The 22,028-nt window shown below is 37.4% G+C and overlaps 2 protein-coding genes across 9 annotated transcripts in view; one reads left to right on the top strand and one right to left on the bottom strand.

Annotated features, from left to right (window-relative positions):
• TBCK (TBC1 domain containing kinase) overlaps positions 1–13,794 on the bottom strand; it is a 222,984-nt gene extending 209,190 nt beyond the window's left edge. For 3 of the 6 annotated variants that reach the window (XR_005382727.1, XR_005382726.1, XM_038581968.1), the window contains exons 1-2: positions 13,510–13,794; positions 6,563–6,783 (exon numbers count right to left, since the gene is read on the bottom strand). Coding sequence is in view for 3 of the 6 variants with exons in the window: in XM_038581968.1 (XP_038437896.1) it covers positions 6,563–6,755 (193 nt within the window). In the remaining 3 variants the exon portion in view is untranslated. Of the gene's footprint in view, positions 1–6,562; positions 6,784–13,126; positions 13,309–13,505 lie in introns of those variants that run through there. The other 3 variants (XM_038581969.1, XM_038581970.1, XM_038581971.1) reach the window with 3 other exon arrangements.
• A 193-nt stretch (positions 13,795–13,987) lies between these two features.
• Positions 13,988–22,028, top strand: part of AIMP1 (aminoacyl tRNA synthetase complex interacting multifunctional protein 1) — a 39,829-nt gene continuing 31,788 nt past the window's right edge. The window contains exon 1 of one of the 3 annotated variants that reach the window (XM_038581975.1): positions 13,988–14,127. Coding sequence is in view for 1 of the 3 variants with exons in the window: in XM_038581973.1 (XP_038437901.1) it covers positions 14,162–14,163 (2 nt within the window). In the remaining 2 variants the exon portion in view is untranslated. Of the gene's footprint in view, positions 14,279–22,028 lie in introns of all 3 variants that reach the window. The other 2 variants (XM_038581973.1, XM_038581974.1) reach the window with 2 other exon arrangements.

The raw sequence follows: 22,028 nt of genomic DNA, 5'->3' as shown, positions 1-22,028 counted from the left end.
GGATCTATAATTCAAGTAAGGAAGATTATCCTAGACAATCTGGGTGATTCTGATTCAATCAGTTGTAAAGGCCTCAAGAGCAGAATTGAGGCTTCTCTGAAGAAGAAATTCTGCTCATGGACTGTAGCTTATCCAAGAGTGATAGCCTGCCTTGTCCTTCTTGATGGCCTGCCTCGCCCCATCAGCCACAGAAGCCAATTCTTAGTAACTAATATCTTAATATGAATATCCTACTGGTTCTTCTTCTATGATGGAACTCTGAATTGATAGACACACTTAGGTTGAAAATTGCAGCTAGAGATATAAAATAAATTATCTTATAGGTCCTTAACAATTCTACTATTCTCCACCTGAATTTCACATCTATTAATTAAAATAACTTTGTTTTTTATTTCACTACCAATCGCCAAAAGATTTCTGGGTAAATAATATCAAATAAAATGGGATGCATTACCACTTATAATCCTCATTCTGTTTCTAAACACTGCTGAGATTTCAAAGTCGAAAGAAAAAAGAATAAATTTGTTAACTTACATATTTTCATGCTTTAGTGTTTTTTTTTCTTTTAAAGATATTTTGTTCAACTTTTCTTTTAATAAATCAGGTTCTGAATTCTAATAAAATGTCCCCTATTCTTGAGTTTCAATACTTCATTCTGAGTTAGGAAGAAACTAACATTATCTTGAATCAGTTTTGAATAATCTACAGAAAAAGTGAAAGCTAATCTAACATGAGAAAACATAATGTTACTAAAACAGACCACATGTCATACATAACCCCAAGTGAAAATGGAAAGGTGAGGGAATTGACAATGCAAGATATGAGATAACTATGCAGCAAGAACAAAATAAAAGGGGGAAAGAGAACCAAAATCAAAATTCTTTGGTGAGACAATTAAGTGGAGTCCAAACCAAAATCATGTGGTGTTACATCATTGAGAAATATGCATTGTTCAAGGATATTGCTGAATAGAGCATTTTCAACTAAATGTAACTGAAATCACAGGAATGCTTTGGAACAAACAGACCTTTATATAAACTTATCAGTGATTTACTCCTTATGCATACAAGTTTTCAGGACAATGAACACTGCCAATATAAACAAGATAATCAAATTCCCTAACCTTTTGATAATCACTGATATTTTCATTCTAAGCAGCCAAACTTAAAATATACAACTACTATACATATCCATGACCTATGTTACCCTAGAAAAGATGGCTGCTGAGATCTAGGAGCAGGACAAGCAGGGGAAGGAATGTAACCAGCAATATGGTGGATAGGCCTAAGGGGACAACCCAGATTGTTGAGCTAGGTTCAACACTAATAGAGTCTAATAGTTTCTACAGAGATCAGTTTCTGACACTGATAACTAGAAAGAATGTTCCTGTGAAAGTTAGTAATATTGTTCCCCAAAGGGATTATGTCATAAGGTTCTCCCAAGTTCACTGTTTACAGGGGCTCATTTAGGTAGAGGGTGGAAAACAAGGAACTCAAGAAATATCTAGGACGACTGACTCAATTATCCCAAGAAGAGGAAGTCTAGGAAGAACTGGATAGAAGCCAAGACTCCAGTCACATGATCTGAAGGTCTGAATAGTCTTCCAGACTTAGTAGAAAGAAATAAAAGGCACTGGGATCCCTGGGTGGCGCAGCGGTTTGGCGCCTGCCTTTGGCCCAGGGCGCGATCCTGGAGACCCCGGATCGAATCCCACGTCAGGCTCCCGGTGCATGGAGCCTGCTTCTCCCTCTGCCTATGTCTCTGCCTCTCTCTCTCTCTCTATGTGACTATCATAAATAAATAAAATTAAAAAAAAAAATTAAAAAAAAAAAAAAAAAGAAATAAAAGGCACTTTAGGATACAAGAATGAAGAAATCCTAAGAACTAACTGGCAAGAGTTTGGGGAGATAGGCATACTTCAAAACTGCAGATGGAAAACAGCAACACTAATTATGGTCAACTACAAATGATAACAAGGATCTACGATATTGCCAAGCTTTGCTCTGAGTGGTTTTGAAACTGAGTCAATGTAATAATTGTAAATTATTTAGAATTTGTAATTAGATTGGTAGTGGTGGGAAGAGATGTCTGAGGCATTCAGGGATTGACAATATCTACCAATTGTTTGGTGATATAAAAAGCCCCAAATTTTTCCTATAATTTAAAAATATTTAGTTAATGTCATTGAAGCCATTCATCAAATAAAAGTTTTAGCCAAGAAAAAACATTTTTTTAAAAAACAACAAACTTGCCAAAAGTTCCCTTCTAGACTTTTGGCAAATGGCTAGAGCTATCTCTAGTCTCCTGTAGGTACAGTTACCACTCATCTTCATAGCTATACATAGGCAAATTAGAAAAAGTACCTCTCCTCTCCAAATGAATTAGAGAAAAAGATTTCAGCTCCTCCTCATTGCATTAGTCAGAAGGTTTTGTGCAAAGCTCTATACAGTGTCTCTGAATGTGGGTCTCTGGATTGGTAAACATGTGATATGGCATACCTGTAGATACAGGTCAAATCAACTTTGGAGGGTTTATTGGCTACATTAGAACTTCTCCAGATTGTCTTTAAATAAAGAAAAAAATTCTCCCCTTTCTTTACATTATGAATCCTTCTTGAGAATCTGATTAAAACTATGGACTCATTTTCCAAAAAATGCTTGTGCATACACGTACAGACATAAACAAAATTGCATCTAATTTCGAGGTTCATAGATCTCCTGCTGACCATTCAAAGGACCCTGTGGCTCTTGGGTGTATTTTAAACTGTCAAATTTAGTGTACCTAGACGTTCACCCACAGAAAAATTGGGACAAGAAGCTACAGAGATTTCCACTAAGAGATCAATACAAAAAAAGAATAAAGCAAATTTAGCCGATGTGTTGAAAACTGTCCATAACAGCAAATGCAGGATATCTCAGATCCCATCCCCATACCACAGAAATTTATATACTAATGTCTCCATATAATACCTGAACATACAATATATTGTATGAACATTATAAAGCTCACAGGTGATCATTTTTCCAGATTTAAGTAAAAATTTAAAAATCAATTTAACATTATTTTAACTATTATTTTTTTTTAAAGATTTTATTTATTTATTCATAGAGAGAGAGAGAGAGAGAGAGAGAGGCAGAGACACAGGCAGAAGGAGATGCAGGCATCATACGGAGAGCCTGATGTGGGACTTGATCCAGGGTCTCCAGGATCACACCCTGGGCTGCAGGCGGCACTAAACCGCTGTGCCACCGGGGCTGCCCAACATGTTGACTATTATGAATGTAATTTGAAGCAGATTTCCTTCTTTGCCTTGACCTATGAGAATTCTACAAAAAAATGTATGGTCCATGTGAAGAAACTATGTACTAATATGGTAACTTAATATCCAATTCTTTGTTTCTTTTCTACCCATGCTGATTATATATATTTTTCACATACATACTGTATACATAAAATATAATGTGTATGTATACATAATACTGTATATATATCAACTTTTTTAGAAAAAAGTTTATAAAAAGTTAAGAAATGTAAATTCCTTTAAAAAGAATAAGAATGATTAATTAAAAATGATATTAAGATTTTCTTAGGAATATGTCAACAATAAAGGGCCAGCATATCTCTTAAAAATCTGCTATTCAATTTAGGCCACTGGTACCATTAAATGAAAGTAAATAAAACTTCACAGACAGAAAAGCTATCCCTCTGTGTTCTAAAGTCCCCTATCCCACTAAAACTCTCTATATGGGAGTTTGATGAATATTTATATTCTTCAATGTAGAACTCAACATTCTTTCCTTTGTACTCCCATGGCACAGCACATTGTACATCATCTGCTATAACAACTATTACTATATGATAAACATGTTTTTATTTTTCCCTCTACTACTTCTAGAGCTGGGCAACTGGGATCCTATCTTCCTCATCTTCATATATCTGGCATCTAGCACAAGGAGGGCCATAGTATTAGGCGAGAAACTGTTAAAGCATTTTAACACCAGTGGACTGATGTTACTTAGGTGTAGGACAAAACACAATATAAGAAATGTCAGAGTAGACAAGAAAGACCGGTTCCTAAACAAATCTTCAACTCATCAATATCTTTATAACTTAAATCTTTACTTCAATTCTAGTTTTTCATCAGCTCTGCCCTCCAAGTTTATTCCCTGTGGAGAGAGAACCTTATGGCCTTAATATGGCCCACCCTACATTCTCTCTAGAAAGGTTAGGCTTTTGTTGAATAGATCAAAGGCAAACTTGCATAGTAAAAGAGTTTCCTATAGAATAATGTATACTTTAATATGTCTGTGTGTGCATGAAAGCATATGTGTACATACATATAAATATGAAAAATCACAAATGTTTATTATCTGCAAAACAATTAATTCTTTTTATCACCTTCTTTCTCATGTCTCTTAGCAGGCCTCCTGACATACCTAAGTATTCAAGACACTAGGTATGTGATAGAGCTCTAAAGTATTTAAGGCATCAAATAGCTCTGATTGCTTGAAGTGTCAATATTTGCATTAACATACACTTATCTTAGCCTTAAAAATCTTCAGAAATATAATAAAATGTATTAGCATTCCACCTCTTACTAGTTGTGTGACCTTAGATTAGTTACCTAATTGCTCTGTATCTCAGTTTCCTTATATGTAAAGAGAATAATAGTCCCTTTCTCATGGTAATGTTATGAGGATTAAGTTCATTAAAACATGTAAAGCACTTAGAAAACAGCCTAAAACACAATAAATACTCCATAAATATTAACTTAATAATATTTGTTATACAACATTTTCTACTCAAAGTCTGTAACATGTAAATGTTTTCAGAGCAAATATTTTTTGAAAACCAGACTACTTGAAAGTATGATTTAGCCTATTTATCAGCAAAACAAAGGAAACGTTGTTTGCATTTTTTGTAATATTAAGTTCAAACACACAAAAATGCCATTTTTATAGGAAAAATATGTCTACATCAGCAAGTAGTTAACTTTCTCAAAGTATTTTGTTGGAAAATTAAATACATTTCACTAAGATGCACTTAAAATAATTTTCAGCAATGGAAGCTTAGCATGCAATTAAGTTTCCAAAAACAATTTTAAAATAATTAAAATATTGCCATCATAAACACCTTTAGGAGTCATGTAGATTGTATATTTGTGTCTTCCCGGACACCCCATTAATATGTTGAGACCTAATCCCCAGTGCAACAGTGTTTGGGAGTGGAACCTTTGGGAGATAATTAGGTCCTGAGGGCTCCGCCCTCATGAATGGGATCAGTGCTTTTATAAGAGACTGAGAGAACTCCCTGGTCCCATCCACCATGAAAAGATGGCTGTCAATGAGGACGTGGGACTCACTAGACACGGACTCTTGTGGTGCCTTGATCTTGGACTTCCCACCCTCTAGAACTGGGAGAAATAAATGTTTGCTGTTTATTTGGTTTATGATATTTTGTTATAGCAGTCCAAATGGATATGGAATATGGAAGAGCCTGACTACACTACTAAAAAGGTAGTAAACATCTTCCTGGTGAAACACTGACTTTTTAACCAATAGGATTCAACTTTTCTACTTTGATTTCCTAAATGTAATTTTGTATGAAAAGACTAATGCACCTCAAAAAAAAAAAAAAATTAGTGACTCCTTTTTCATTTGAAGACAGCCCAGGTTAAAAAAAAAAAAAAAAAAATGAAGACAGCCCAGGTTATTACTTTCAATAATAAAATACAGTTAAATAGATATTTCCAAAGTTTCTGACAATTAGAACTGTCATTTCCTTTTTATAGAAGGAAAGAAATACACTTAGGGAGAGGTGATTTCCCTGAAAGAGAAAATTAAAAATCCTGATTCTCAGATCTGAAAAACATGAATCCCTCAAATGTAGTCATTCAATACTTTTTTCACCCAACAAACATTTACTGAATGCCTCCTGTGTGCTCAGTCCAGTACTGACTCTGAGGCCAGAGGTAAAAGTCATTAGTCCTTTTTTTTTCGTAAGATTTTATTTATTTTTTTTATTTTAGAGAGGGAGAGAGAGAGAACACACATGAGGCCTGGGTACGGGGAGAGGGAGAGAGAGAATCTCAACTAGACTCACTACTGACCGTGAAACCAAATGTGGGGCTCAGTCCCAGAACCCTAAGATCATGACCAGAAGCTGAATCAAGAGTTGGATGCTTATCTGACAGCCACCCAGGTACCCCATTTTGTCCTTTTCTTCAAGAACTAAGAATTCTCAGAAGAGACAAATTAAATAGAAATGAATAATAAAATATGATAAAAGTTATAAAAGAATCTAGGAAAGGGACTAAACTCAGATTGTAGGGAATGGAGCACAGTATAATCCAAGAAAAAAAAAAAAAAAAAAACAGCAGACTATAAACCCAGGCACATGTGAGGGGCCAAGACAATCAGGAAAGCTCAAAAGACTCAGTTTGGCTGGACTGAAGGTGAAGGCATACATGCACACACATACTGATTACTGCGTGTATTCAGTGCATATCTGTAACGTAATCAAGGTAACAGAATAAATACAAAAACAAAAAAGAAAAACTTACCATGCTTTCCTCTAGAAATATCCACATACTGGCAAAGTCTGGGATGGGTGATGGTCTTAAGGATTTGAAATCGCCCTAAAATTTTGATGGAATTTGGTGTAAGAGGAAGTCCATTACTTCCACAAACGTCATGTGGCAGAGCCGAGGCAAAGAAGGTAAAGGCACCCATTTCAGCATCCTTTAGGGGAAACATTTCAGAGTCCTACGTCTTCCAAGATGATCTAGAAAAGGAGAGAATTTTATGACACTTCAACCAAAAATTAAGTCAGTGTTTTCTAACCTTAAATATGATTAATATATAACTTGGAGAAAAATGCCAATCAGAACACTTCACCATAAAAAATATCAAAGTTAAAAAGTTACAAGATAATATCAAAGAGGAAAAATCACCTAATTATAAATTTATATTATAACTCTAAACCATCATCAAAGATTTTCAATGGCATAAAAAGGAAAAATAGAACATTTCTTCAATGACACCTGACAGTTTTAAGAGTTCAGAGGAAGTCTGTTACTGCATATTCATATCAATAAGGATCTTCTGTTTACCTAAAGCTTGAGTAGAGAAAAGACCATAAAGAACTTTTCCTTCTCATAGAGTGAGTAAAGTCAGGAAAGTGTCAATAACTTTTCCTTCTCACAGAGTGAGTAAAGTCAAGAAAGAGGAAATATAGATACCAACCATTAACTTTAAATTATCAGCGCCACTATTTTAATAGTAGTAAAAATTAAACTAGGTAACAGAGGCCTCTACAATGTTACTTAACAATCAATATTTGCTTTTGTGCTAGATATTTTATATGTGACCTGTTTAATTTATTTACACATTTTATTTATTTGAGAGAGAGAGAGAGAGAGCAAGCATAAATGGGTTGGGGGAGGGGAGAAAAGCAGAGGGAGAGGGAGAAGCAGGTTCCCGGTGAGCAGAGAACCTAACACAGGGCTCAATCCCAGGATCCTGGAGATCATGACTTGAGTTGAAGACAGACACTTAACTGACTGAGCCACCCAGGCACCCCTACAAGGGACCTGTCTCAATTCTCTCAACAACCTTCAGAGATGTTATTGCCTCCAGCTTATAGATGTTTCATGTATATTTATCCGGAATGGTCCTATTGACATGGCCTGCAAAGCAAATAATACCCAAAGTAACCTGGAGATTAAGGAACTTGTTCCAAATCAGTATGAATTGCATTAAGGCAATCACAACAACAAAAAAAGGACAAAAAAAAAATCTTTCTCTCACCCAAGTGTCTCACTAAAAAGACATTCCATTGGTCAAGTACTGCATGCTTCCATTCTGAGCTTTCAAAATAAAAAATGCTGGAATTCTAAGTTGAAGTAATGGACCACTTTTCATGTCTGGAGAAATCTCATTAAAAACATTAAAATGATACATTTTAAAATAAAGAAGAGAACTGAAAAGGGCCATGAGCTAATGAAAGACTTCAAAAAAACTCCAATATAGCATTTTTTCATTCAGGGGAGTATTGTCAAAAGAAGCAAAAAGCAAAAAAAAAAAAAAAAAAAGAAGAAACTACAACCTGTATTATAGTCAAGAGGTCTGTTGGGCCTCTTTGAATTCAGAGGCTTCAGATCAGAGAAGCAGAAATAGTGGGGAACATAAGTCAGAAGAGGATTTGAAATTAGAAAGATAATTTAAAGGGCTGAAGAATAAAAGACTTAACTCTGTCACTGGCCCTCCCAATCCTGGGTAGCTATTTATCCTCAAAGGAAAAAAAGGTAATATATAATGGGCGAAAAATAAATTAAAAAAAAAATGTTGCCCTGAAGGCAACTGAAATAACATATGGAAAAGAAAACAACAAAAACCAAAACTGGGGACGCCTGGGTGGCTCACCGGTTGAGTGTCTGCCTTCGGCTCAGGACATGATCCTGGGATCCAGGATCGAGTCCCACATCGGGCTCCTGCATGGAACCTGCCTCTCTGTGTGTCTCTCATGAATAAATAAATAAAATCTTTAAAACAAAAACCCAAAACTGGCTGAAACACATTTAGAAAGATTTGAGATGACATTACATCAGGAAGAATGGCAAAACATATTTCACAAAAGAGTAACAAAGGAATTGCTGATACAGATGAACAGCCTCATTAATATTCAAGAAACTACAAAGGAATTTATACTTGCCAGATAGTAAAATTAAGTAAAAATTAAGATATTTGATAATATATGTTAGGGGGATATGAAGAAATAGAATGTAAATTAATATAGTCACTTTGGAAAACAGTTTGACACTGTTTTGCTATTCCCTCTGCAGAAACTCCTACACACATATAGAAAGGGACACATATGAGAAAGGTCAGCATGGTATTGTTTCTATTATTCACAAGCTGGAAATTTAAATGTCCAAAGACATGTGAATGGTTACATACATTGTGGTACATTCATCTGATAGAAGAGTATACATGAAAGAAAATAAGTAAATTGCAGCAACATTTAGCAGCATAGATGAATCCAGAAATATAATGTTGAATAGGAAAAAACAGCATATAAAATGTATGTCAATATTCATAATATTCAAAAATAAGAAAAGCTAAATAATAAATAATTCAGAAATACATTAATATGATGTAATATATTTTAAAAGTACAGGAATAATAATAATAATAATAATAATAATAATAATAGTAAAACTTGAGAATAGAGTTACCACTGTATGAAAAGCAGGAGTGAGATTAGGGGAGAATCCATAAGAAGCTTCAAAAATCTTGAGTAATACATTAGTTCTTAATCAGTGGGTTAATAGGTGCTCATGTTATTAATATGCTCCATAATTTCTATATTCCATATCTATATATGTGTGTGCTACATATCATGTTTCATATATTCTTTAAAATTCTGAGATGAAAAATATAAAAAATACAATGAACTGTTTTTCCACAAAGGCCAAGAAAGTCAGTAGAGAAAGGACAGTCTTTTTAGCAAATGGTCCTGGAACAACAAGATATACATATGGATAAAAAAATTAACTCTAAAAAAAAAAAAATTAATTCTATTCCTACTATTATATCCATGGAAATCTGCAATGGATTTTACATCTAAATATAACGTAAAAGACTATCTTTGCAACCTTAGGGTAGGCAAAGACTTCTTAGGCAGTATTAAAAAAAAAAAAGTGCTAACTATAAAAGACAAACTTGATAAAGTAAACTTCATTGACATTAAAAACATCTGCACAACAAAAGGCACCCTTGAGAAAATGAAAATCCAGGCCAACAATAAGGAAAATGTTATTTATACTTATAAATACATATATATTACATTATATGTATATATATGCTGTTTTTATCAAATACATGTACATGTATATATGTGTATATATGATAGTAGACTTGTACCTAGAATATATCAACAATGCTTACAACTCAATAATGAAAAGAAAATAAGTCAATACAAAAATAGGCAAAATCTTAAACATATATTTTCCAAAAGAGAACACACAAATAGACAATAAGCATAGGAAAAAGGTCTTAATCATAATTATCAGGAGAATGCAAAATTAAAACCACGAAACCATGCAATTTTACACCTACCAGAATGCCTAAATTAGAATGACTGGAAATACCAAGTGCTGAGGAAAATGTGGAAATGGAGGCTATATATTGCTGCTGGTGGGAATGTAAAAATGACACAAGAACTTTAGAAAACTTTTCGTAAAACTATTCCAAGGTTAAAAATACCCTCAGTTTATGACTCGGAAATCCCACTCCTACTAAATACTTATCAAAGAAAAATGAAAGTAGCTGTCCATAAAACTACTTGTATGAGAACGTTCATAGCAGTTCTATTCACAACATCCCCAAATTGGAAGCAATGAAAATGTCACACAAGTGAATGTATAAATAAGTTGTGGCTTATTCATCTAATGGAATTCTACTCAACAACAACAAAAAAGAAGCAAACATGCCAAAATATATGTATCTCAAATACATTATGTTGATGAAAGTAGCCCCAGATCAGTTCACATTCTACAACTCCCTTTAAATGTAGTTTCAGAATTACACTTCAAAACTAGAGTGACAAAAATGATACATAGTGCACTGGGCAAGGAAGATGGGATTGGGTAAAGAAACCTAGTTTCTTTTGGAGAGTAGTGAAAATGTTCCACATCTTCACTGGGGTGGTGGTTGTCACATGGATGTTTACATGTATCAAAATTCATCAAACTACTAATTAAAATCAGTGCATTTCAATATATATATACATTTTATCTCATAAAAAATAAAAAAAATGAAATAAAATTAGGAGACTACGAGAAAGGAAAAATTAAAAATGAGTGGTTGGAAATTAAATTATTACCATGTTTTATAGAAGTGTTGGAAAAGAAAGTTGAGACAACTTCTCAGAATATGGAACAAAAAAGCAAATAGATGAAAATGTAAGAGAAAAGATAATAGACATAGTGAATCAAACCAAGAATTCCAAAACCACTTTACAGGAGTTTCAAAGAGAACAGAGGAAAGACCAAGGAGAATAAATTATGAAAGACAGAATAGGAGAAAATTTCCCACAGTTGAAGGAAAATATGTACTTCAAATTAAAAAGGCTTATAATATTAAGGAGGATAAATAAAAATAACCACACCGAGACATTTGTCTTAGCTCCTTTGAATGAATTCATTGCAAGAAGAATAAAGGCATAAGACACGTCATCATAACTTTTCAAACCATCATACAAAACTAAAATTTTTTAATCACTCCAGAGAGTGGTACTGAACAAACAGTTCAGGTACCAACAAATTAAGATTAAGACTGTCATTCTCATCTTTTCATGAGCAATAGTGAAAGAAGACAAGGAAGCCTTGAAAGACTTAAAGAGACATAATTCTGTTTCTATACCCTGCCAAACTACCAATCATAATAGCAAAAAACAATTTACAGCCATACGAACATTAAAAAATAAAATTACCATCCACATATCTTTTATGAATGAATAAGTATCCTTAGGATGTATTCTATCAAAAGAGAGGAGAAAAATAACAGAAGATGTGTGGTTAAGAAACAATGTAACCTACCAAAATATAATATGTTCAAATTAAACAGAAGGTTGGCTTCAAGAGGTACATCTTCAAGCAGAGAAATGGAATAGAAGCTTCTCATACAAAAAGTGAGAGGACATGGTGAAGAAAGCCTGATGGGAGCACTTGGTAAAAAAAAGCACATGTACCTGTCTCCCAAAAGAAAACAGAAAGTCCTTTGTAAAAGTGAGGAAGGTTAAAAACTATATAGGAAGTATGTGATCCAAAAAATAAATTACACTTAACTATGGCATAATTTTTTGTCATCATAGAGGAAGAAAGAAGAAATCAATTTGATGTTAATATTACAAGTCTTCTCCTCAGCGTGCCATAGAAGTCACGAAATTAACACATTGGTAAGGAAATGCATCATGGCATCCTTTTTGGCTCTGGAATTAGAAATACTTACAAAGCCATAGTATTGTAACGCTGTATTGGTTTCTAGCACATAATAAAGCAAAAAAATATATAGTCAAGAAATATAATGTAAATATTACTCAATTGACAATGTATAAGGAAAGGTTCAGATAAGGGAATGTAAAAGTGGTGGATGTAGTTTTTGCAGTGGCAGAAAAGAAGGTAGAGTCATTACTTTCCTCATTTTACCAAATAAGGAGCCAAAATATATTTTTGAAAATTGACATGAAAAAATAATTTTTATACATTATTTTACATTTATTTATTATAACATTAATCAATATGAAAACTAAAAATTATAATAACTATTCAAAACTTTGGAGAAGAGAGGCTGAGGATTGTATGGGTTACCTTAAGAAGTCAATTAAAAAAAAATGGGCAATTTAACTTATTACTCAATATATAGACCTAAAGTTAGAAAAGGTTAAAAGTGGTCATTTCTGAAAAGGTCTAAGGGTAGGAAGGGAGACACTAAATTGTTGCATTTTATTACACAATCCTTCTATATTATACTATTTGGTTTTCAATTAGGCTGCCTCTATCCAACAACTGAAAAGCAAATAACCAAATATAGAAATTGCAAATTATTCAAAAAGGTAAGACACTAGCGAGCATAAAACATTTCATCAATGTCCCACGTCAACTGCCTTCTAGATGGGTGCACATAAAAAGGCTCACGTATAGGAAATACACACATGGACTTGCTCACATTTGGTGGGTAGGAGAAAACTAGTAAGAAAAAAAAAAAAAAAACAACAGAGCTGAGGTGAGAGATTGAGTAAAAACAACAACGTAAGCAGAGGGATCGAACATTCATTCATTCAACAAATATCCTGAACCTCGTTCAAGTCAGGTGTTTTTTTCAGCTGCCCGGCCAGGGAGAGTGAATGAGACCATCTCCGCCCTCAAAGAACTTGGGAGTCCGAAATAAGAATGGGGACGGAATAGTACAAAAGCCGCCAACTTCATCATAAATAAAATAGTCCACATATTTCTCCAGCGGGCAAGTAATACTGGTTCGTTTATTGCATGCACCTTCCGTCAAAAAAAGTGGTCTTTGCGCCCCAAATACAAAGAACCAAGGGGCCTTGAAAAGCAACCACTGACCATTCCAATCGTCACCTTCTCCCACGCCGCGGGGGACGTTCCCTCTCAAGCATTGACTAAGCCTTTGAAACCTGAAGCCAAACCAAGGACTTTGTATCGACGGTGGGTATCGGAGAGGTGACTCCACATCCCTAACCTCTTCTTTAAATCTTCCTTTGAAACAGGGATGCCTACAGTCCGTCACCAGGGACTGCGGGGTCAACGTGTGCAGGGGGAAGGCTGACGTTAGCGAGGGATGGGCTCAGAGCCCTGCAGCCCGCAGCTCCACAGGTTGGCTCCTCCTCCTGTGGGCAAGCGGGGCCACTCGCCGCACCTGCCGTTCCTCCACCTCCCGCCAGCCCCACCCACTACGACACACGGAACTGACAAACCCGAATACCTGCCTCCGAGTCTGCGGACGCAGGCGGACACGAAACACAAGGGGATGGAGCTTCTACGCAGGGCCCCAGGTTGTCGCTGTGGCTCTTGCCTCCGCTGCGCTACTGCTTAGTGCACCAGACCCTGCACTTCAGGTGCTTCTACAAAAGAGGCCGCTCCGGGGGAGCGCGGCGATTGCCCTTTGCCTGCGAGCGAGAGCCGCCGAAATTTCCAGCTCGGAATCCGGCCAGGAGCGCGAGTCCCACTCTCTCTCCACTGACAGCTCGCAGCTCTCCCCGCCCCCACCCCCACCCCCACTTCGGCCCGGCCGTTTCCGCTGACCTCACAACCCCCACGACACAACATTGACGAAAGACCCCGACGCCCAGCGTTTTGCCCCTTGCCCAAACTGGTAGCAAACATGTGGCCACCAAGGAAGAAGTACAGGGTGCGGGTGGGGTTATTGGCGAAGGAAACAGAAGATGAAGGGCTTGAAGCGGCTGCACACAGGATCTGGGAGACAGAATTTGGAGTCAAATCCGCGGAGCGCTCAGGCGTTCGGTGGGGACGCCTCGGTGGGTCCTTTCTCACTGCTGTCGCCGGCGGGAGGGCGTTCCTAACTGCTTGGGACCGACGCTGCCCGGGTGAGTCTTCCTGGGTCGTGCTGTCCGCCGATTCATGTGAGTGACGCCCCTGGAGGGGTCCTGGGTAGGCGGGTTGAGATCGAAAGAGTACCCCTCCCTTCCCTTACTCGTCTAGGCGACATAGGACCTGGCCTGCACGTACTAGTGGAAGGTACGCTCATACCAGTGCCAGTCTTGGCATGTGGAGGTAGGGCACAGCTTGGGACCTTTTGAAGGAACCACGTTTGAGAAATGGGATGCGGGGGCTGGGGAAGGGATGCTGCTGGAGAAAAGATATATTCACACACACACACACACACACACACGTTAACTTTCATGTGTGCGCGCGCACCCACGTGTGAAAGGACTGGGGTGGGGTTGGGGCAGCAATTCCTCCTTCCATTAGTTAAGCGACCAAGGCTTCGGGTATTGGGTAAAGAAAGAGCAATGAGCGAAACAGAAGCCCCTGACTTCCTGCAGTTCACATTTTATTGTCGAAGACACATAGTAGACAGAATTTTGGAAAGCATGCCATGTTGCAGGTTGTAACAGGCGCTGAAGAGAAAAAGAAAACAATAAAGCAGAGGAAGATACAGTTTGAAATTTTGGTGTGGCCAGGGAAGGTCTCACTGGAAAAGACGACTTTCGAGCAAGAGCTTACATCACTGAGAAAACTAACCCTACAGATGTCTTGGGGAACTGCAGTCAGGTAGAGGGACCAGCCGTTGCAAAGGTCATGAAGCGGAAACTCCCCTGAAGAGCAGGGAAGATTGGATTGGAGCTGAGTGAAAGGGTTAAAATTGGAGACAAAAATCATAGAATGAAGAAGTCACGAAGGGTATTGAGGGCACCTGAGTTACTGGAGAGCTTTGAGCAGTGGACCGTCGGATATAATCTGGCTTCCTTTTAAAAAGGATCTTACTGGCAGCCGTGGAGAATAGACTGAAAAGAACAGGGTGAAAGACCAGTTTGGAGGCTTTTATAGTAATCTAGAGGGGACACGATCGTGGCTTCAGTTAGGGGTGTAAGAAATGGCTGGCCAAGTTTTTCGTGCTCTTAGTTTAGGTGTGCAAGAATATTGGTGGATGGTGAGTTAATCTATTTTAATTAAGGTTTTGGGAAGCACTTTAAAAATGTAGTGTGAATTTTGGAGTGGCTAACACAAGTTGAAAATCGTAGCCTTGACATTTAATATTTGAGTTTATAATGTTTGGATTCAGACGAGTCGTGTAATTTCTCTGAATTTTCCTATGGAGTGGAAAATGTTATCCCACAAGGTTGGAAATCTCAAATGAGTTCATTTGTAATGTGCCTGGCCCATTAAAATAGTGGCTGTTGTTACTAGCTGTGTTCTTGGATAAGAAACGGGGAAAAAGTACTGAGTGTTTCTGTGGATGGAAAGGGATGGTTAAACCCTATTGAAGAAAATCTGAGAGATCTAGACATACAGTTTTTAAAAATGTTATGCGTGTTTCACTGAACAGAAAGGTTTTCTCTGTTAATGGCCATAGTACCAGAAATATATGGACTGTCTTAGAGCAATCCCCTCTTACCCATCCTTAAAGCCCTCTCGGACCCCCTGTGTTTTTATTAGTAAAGGAGGAGGAGGCATTCTGTTGAGTAAAGAAAACAAAATCAAGAATAAAAACAAATTTCCAGTTATAAAATGAGTAAGTCAGGGATATAATGAATAGCCCAGTGACTATAATTAAAAAAATACTGTATTTAAATGTTTGAAAGCTGGGAGAGTGGATCTTCAAGGTTTTTATCACAAGAAGAAAAATAATTTTTTTAAAGATTTTATTTATTTTGGACAAAGAGAGTTAAGGGCCCACAAGCACAAGTGGGGAGAGGGGAGAGGCAGAAGAGGAAGCCAACCCTGCTGAGCAGGGAGCCTAATGTGGGGCTGAATCCCAGGATCCCAAGAACATGACCTGGGCTGAAGGCAGATGTTTGACTCAGGTGCCCCCCAAAAAATCTTTTGAACTATTTATGGTGAAGGATCTTAACTGGGCTAATGAGATCATTTTGCAGTATATATAAATATCTAGTCATGTTGTGTGTGCATCTAAAACTAACCTGATGTTGTGTCAATTATACTTCAAAAAAATTTAAATAAAAAAAGTAATACAGCCAATAAGTAGCAGAGCTAAAATTTGAATCTATTCCTTGAACACACCAAATAAAAATAAAAAGAAATAAAAAAAAGAGAAACATTCACAAAAAGAACAGTTTTAGGTTGATTTTCTATATTTTGGCAAAAGTTGCAAAAACACCCCTGGAGTTACTGCCAGTTACCACTGTTAAATGAGTTATCTCTGGGATGCATTGTTCTCAGAATATTTAATTTTATTTACCTTTTTAAAAATTCTGACTTTTGACACGTTTTAAATTGTAATAGTTTTAACCTAGTTCTAAATCGTACCACATTATGTAGCATGGTCATAAACATATTCTTCATATGGGGTGATTTGGCAGTTAGATTACAAAGCAAACAGAGGAACGAAGATTGGAAATTTAGATGAAGTATTGATGGTAGCAGGAAAAAACTGATTAAAGTTACTATAGTTTATTAATCCTGACACACATGCTTTTCTCATATTTACTGAAATAGTGGTGCATTTTACAATTGTTGATGTCTTAGAATCACTATGAAGTGGGACTCCTGACATGCTTGTCAGTGACCATACTTATGCATACTTGGTCATAATTGTTAATATTGTCATCAGTTTAATTATATATAGTATTGGTATATAGGGTATATAGTAGTTGACTTTAATCTCCATTTTAAGTATCCTTTTTATGATGACTTACCATTAAAATGAAAAGTTGCTGTGTATGAAGAAATACAGGGAAATAAAAAGTGATATAAAAATCGGGCTAAATTTAAGAGATTCTTCAAATATTACAGGATGTGTGCTTTTTTCTTAATGGTACATAAAATGACAGAGCATCTGGGGATCCCTGGGTGGCGCAGCGGTTTAGCGCCTGCCTTTGGCCCAGGGCGCGATCCTGGAGACCCGGGATCGAGTCCCACGTCAGGCTCCCGGTGCATGGAGCCTTCTTCTCCCTCTGCCTGTGTCTCTGCCTCTCTCTCTCTCTCTCTCTCTCTCTCTCTCTGACTATCATAAATAAATAAAAATTTTTAAAAAAATGACAGAGCATCTAATTGGAGCAATTTTACAATTGGTGGCATTTAGATTTGATAAAAATATAATACTTATAGCATCTAGGAAGAGTATAAACTTCTACCTAACTGAAGTTCTGAAACAGTGAAATCAGGTGTTTTAAGAAGTTAGACACTTCCAAATTGTAGTAGAATTCCTATATTATAAAGTAAAATTGAAAACTTGAACTTAAAACTTCCATTTCAAAGCAATAGCTCATTTTTTTTAAAAGATTTCATTTATTTATTAATGAGAGACACAGGGGGCGGGGGTGGGGGGTTAGAGGGAGAAGCAGGCTCCATGCAAGGAGCCCGACGTGAGACTGGATCCCGGGTCTCCAGGATCAGGCCCTGAGCTGAAGGCGCCCCTAAACCGCTGAGCCACCTGGGCTTCCCAAGCTCATTTGTTTATATTTAATCCCTAACGTTGAAAACGTGAGACAGGGAACTTGTTATTTAAAAGGAATTACTGGATATAATACTGATGAATCCCTGAACTCTACCTCTGAAACTAATAACATACTATATGTTAATTAATTTAATTGAAAAAAATAAAAGGAATTACTGGCAATTTAGAATCAGTGAGAAAAGACTACTGAGGAAATTGCTGAGGTAAAGGAAAGTCATTTGGTAATGACAGAAATCTCAGTCTTTTGTGTTTTTTTTTTTTTTAAAGTTTCAGTTTATTTTATTTATGATAGTCACACAGAGAGAGAGAGAGAGGCAGAGACATAGGCAGAGGGAGAAGCAGGCTCCATGCACCGGAAGCCCGACGTGGGATTCGATCCCGGGTCTCCAGGATCGTGCCCTGGGCCAAAGGCAGGGGCCAAACCGCTGCACCACCCAGGGATCCCATCTTTTAATGATTAAGATGTTTAAGTTCATGTATTTCATAAAATCAGCCTCAGTTTTTATGGTTAGTGGCGTCTTAAAATAGCTTTTTTCGTAACCAAAATTAATGTTAATAGGCAGAATAATTTAGGTAACACCTTTCAAATTTGTCATAAAAATTAGGTCGTCATTTTTTTAATTTATTAAAGGGGGAAAAAACGTCTATATTTAAACTCTCCAGAAACTCTTACTATCCAAACAGAACATAACTTGTGTACTCTTTTTTTCTCTATGTGTTTTACATTTGTAATTACTGTGCGTGCAGTTAAGTATTATTTCTTTTTTCTTCTATGTGTTTTACATTTATATTTACTGTGCATATGATTAAATATTAAACCTGTTCTAATGCCCTAATCATTAAATGAAATTTAGTACAGATGAAGTCAGTTTTCCCAATTGTTTTAGAGGATACTAGTTCTAATAAATGTTAATAGGTGTTCTTTGGTTAGCATTCTGTGGTTAAACACATTTGGAAACTCTACATAATTATGTCTTCTTTAGAAATTACAGCTTGGAAGTTAAAAGAGCTGACTCCAGAATCAGACAGACAGTAAACTTTAATCCTGTTATTTACTAACTCATCACATGACCTAAGGCAAATTGATTTTAATTCAAGTTTTCTTCTCTGTATAAAATAGTCTTCATATATGATCTATGTAACACATTTAGCCAACTCATGGTAAATACTTTGCTAATGTTATCTGCATATTGTTAATGATAATATTAATAATATTGTTATTTAACAATTATTGTTATAATAATAACAATATTATTAACATTATCATGTGTGAGAATCCCTAAGTCTGTCAGCACATTAAAAGCTCTGGGGAGACTAAGGGAACTTAAAAGTTATGAAATTCAGTAAGTACTCAATGTAAAATTGAAAATCACTGTGGAGCGGTTGGCTCACAATAATGAAATGAGCGCTGGGTTGAATGGTATAAGATTTGTCTGAGCTTTAAGTTACTAAACTAGCACTGTTGCCCTAAATAGTCTTGTTTAAAATTTTTTTTTCCAATTTAATGTGTTTACCTCATTTGTCTGAAAGCTTAGTGAGTACAAAGAACATGTTTATTTTTGCTTTTTACTGTAAACTAGGCACATGGCTCAAAATCAGGAAAAATTGGGGTCAGGAACTTAAGTTTTTTTATAGGGGCCTGGCAGGTAGCATAAATGAGACAACAGAGAGTTGTGCACTTTTGCCTTACTTTATTTTTATTATTTTTAAAAGATTTTATTTATTCATGATAGACGTAGAGAGAGAGAACAAGAGAGAGAAGCAGGCTCCATGACGGGAGTGGGACTCGATCCTGGAACTCCAGGATCATGCCCTGGGCCAAAGGCAGGCGCTGAAACTGCTGAGCCATCCAGGGATCCCCTTTTGCTTTGCTTTAAATGGCACTCACCTTCAACTGTTTTAAACATTGTTAACCCTGAAACACAAAGGCTTCTCTGATCACTGTGGTGATAGTTTGTAAACTCTAGAATTGACTATTGATCAGGACCAAACTCTGAAAAACATAAGGATTTAAAGGGACAAGTCAAGAAAAAGGAGCCCTAGAAGGACATGCCAAAGAAGTAGAAAGTGAAATCAAATGAAAGTATCCTCGTTTTGTAAATTAGGAAAATGAAACAGAGAAGTTATGCAGTTTTGCCAAGGTCACACACAGCCTCCTAGGTATGTCATTCGACCAAGATTTGTTGGCTGTAAATAAGGAAAAAAAAAAAAAAAAAACTGCTCTGGTGTTAGTAATCCATATCTGCATAAACTTCTGCATCCTACTTATATATTTAAAAGTTTAAAGACAGTTAAACAAGTACTAGAAAACCTATTTCCAGAGCGTCTAATTCTAAAAATAAATAACTTAGAATTTGAGAAGTTTGTCAACATATAGATCTGACTACAACCTAATCCAAAATATCTCAAAAGGCACGTTAATTGTGATATCATGAATAATATTGCCAAAATAACCAGTTATCTAGGAGTAAAGAAAAAGTAGAGGAGGAGGGGCAAGATGGCAGAAGAGTAGGGTCCCCAAGTCACCTGTCCCCACCAAATTACCTAGATAACCTTCAAATCATCCTGAAAATCTACGAATTCGGCCTGAGATTTAAAGAGAGAACAGCTACAATGCTACAGTGAGAAGAGTTCAGCTTCTATTAAGGTATGAAGACGGGGGAAAAAAAATAAAAGACATCCAAGGGGGACGGCCCGCGACCAGCCGGGCTAAGGCTGGGGCGAGTGCCTCCAGAAAAAGTGCCCCGTCCTGGAGAAGCAGGAGCTTCACCAATCTTCCCCTGACGGAAGGGAGCTCGCAGGGAGTTAGAGCAGGACCCCAGGAGGGCGGGGATGCCCTCAGGATCCCTGGGACACTAACAGACACCTGCGCCCGGGGAGAGTGCACCGAGCTCCCTAAAGGGCTCCAGCATGCACGGCTGGACCCAGGAGCAGCTCGGAGGGGCTCCGGCAGAGGCTCCACGTGGAGGGGGCTGCGCGGCTCTGGGAGCACCTCGGAGGGACTCGGGCGACGACTCCGTGGAGAGGCAGCTTCCCGCCGGGAGCGCAAATCCAACAGCACAGGACCCGGAGCACAGGGCGCCGGGGACACAGCCCAGGATCCCGCCTCCCCCCGGGACAGGCAGAGGCCAGGAGGGCCCAGGACAGCAAGGACACTCCTGCCCCGAGCTGAGCAGATCAGCGGCCCCGCCCCGGAGCCTCCAGGCCCCTGCAGATGGAGAGCTCTGTAGTTACTGCGGGAGCTGACTCCACGGCTCCAGAGCTGGCCGTTGCCACTGTGGTTGTTCCTTCTGGGGCCTCACGGGGTAAACATCCCCCACTGAGCCTCACAGTGGCCTCACAGGATAAACAGCTTAAATATCTTTCGCTGAGCAGCTCCCCCAAGTGCTAACACCTGAAAATCACAGCAGGCCCCTCCCCCAGAAGACCAGCTAGACAGACAGTGGAAAAACAAATTATTGACCAAGCAGCACTGGAAAGGTCCAGGGGAAGTCAAGGAACTTACAGTATACAGAATCAGAGGATACTCGCCCTTGTTTTTTTTGTTTGTTTATTTTTTGTTTTGTTTTTGTTTTTTCTTTTTGTTTTGTTTTTTTTGTTGTTGTTGTTTTGGTTTTGATTTTTGATTTCCGTTTGCTTCCCCCCCTTTTTCTTTTTCTTTATTTCTCTTTTTCTTCTTTTTTCTTTTTTTATTCCTTTTTTCTTTTTCTTTCCTTCTTTCTCTTCTTTCTTTTTCTCCTTTTCCCAATACAACTTGTTCTTGGCCATTCTGCACTGAGCAAAATGACTAGAAGGAAAACCTCACCTCAAGAGAATCAGAAACAGTCCTCTCTCCCACAGAGTTACAAAATTTGGATTACAATTCAATGTCAGAAAGCCAGTTCAGAAACACTACTATAAAGCTACTGGTGGCTCTAGAAAAAAGCATAAAGGACTCAAGAGACTTCATGACTGCAGAATTTAGATCTAATCAGGCAGAAATTAAAAATCAATTGAATGAGATGCAATCCAAACTAAAAGTCCTAATGATGAGGGTTAACGGGGTGGAAGAACGAGTGAGTGACATAGAAGACAAGTTGATGGCAAAGAAGGAAACTGAAGAAAAAAGAGACAATTAAAAGACCATGAAGACAGATTAAGGGAAATAAACGACAGCCTGAGGAAGAAAAACCTACGTTTAATTGGGGTTCCTGAGGGCGCCAAAAGGGACAGAGGGCCAATATATGTATTTGAACAAATCATAGCTGAAAACTTTCCTAATCTAGGAAGGGAAACAGGCATTCAGATCCAGGAAATAGAGAGATCCCCCCCTAAAATCAATAAAAACTTTTCAACACCTCGACATTT

Source organism: Canis lupus, chromosome 32 (assembly GCF_011100685.1).
Source record: "Canis lupus familiaris isolate Mischka breed German Shepherd chromosome 32, alternate assembly UU_Cfam_GSD_1.0, whole genome shotgun sequence".
In the NCBI taxonomy this organism is placed as follows: domain Eukaryota; kingdom Metazoa; phylum Chordata; class Mammalia; order Carnivora; family Canidae; genus Canis; species Canis lupus.
This window is presented reverse-complemented; position numbering and strand designations above follow the sequence as displayed.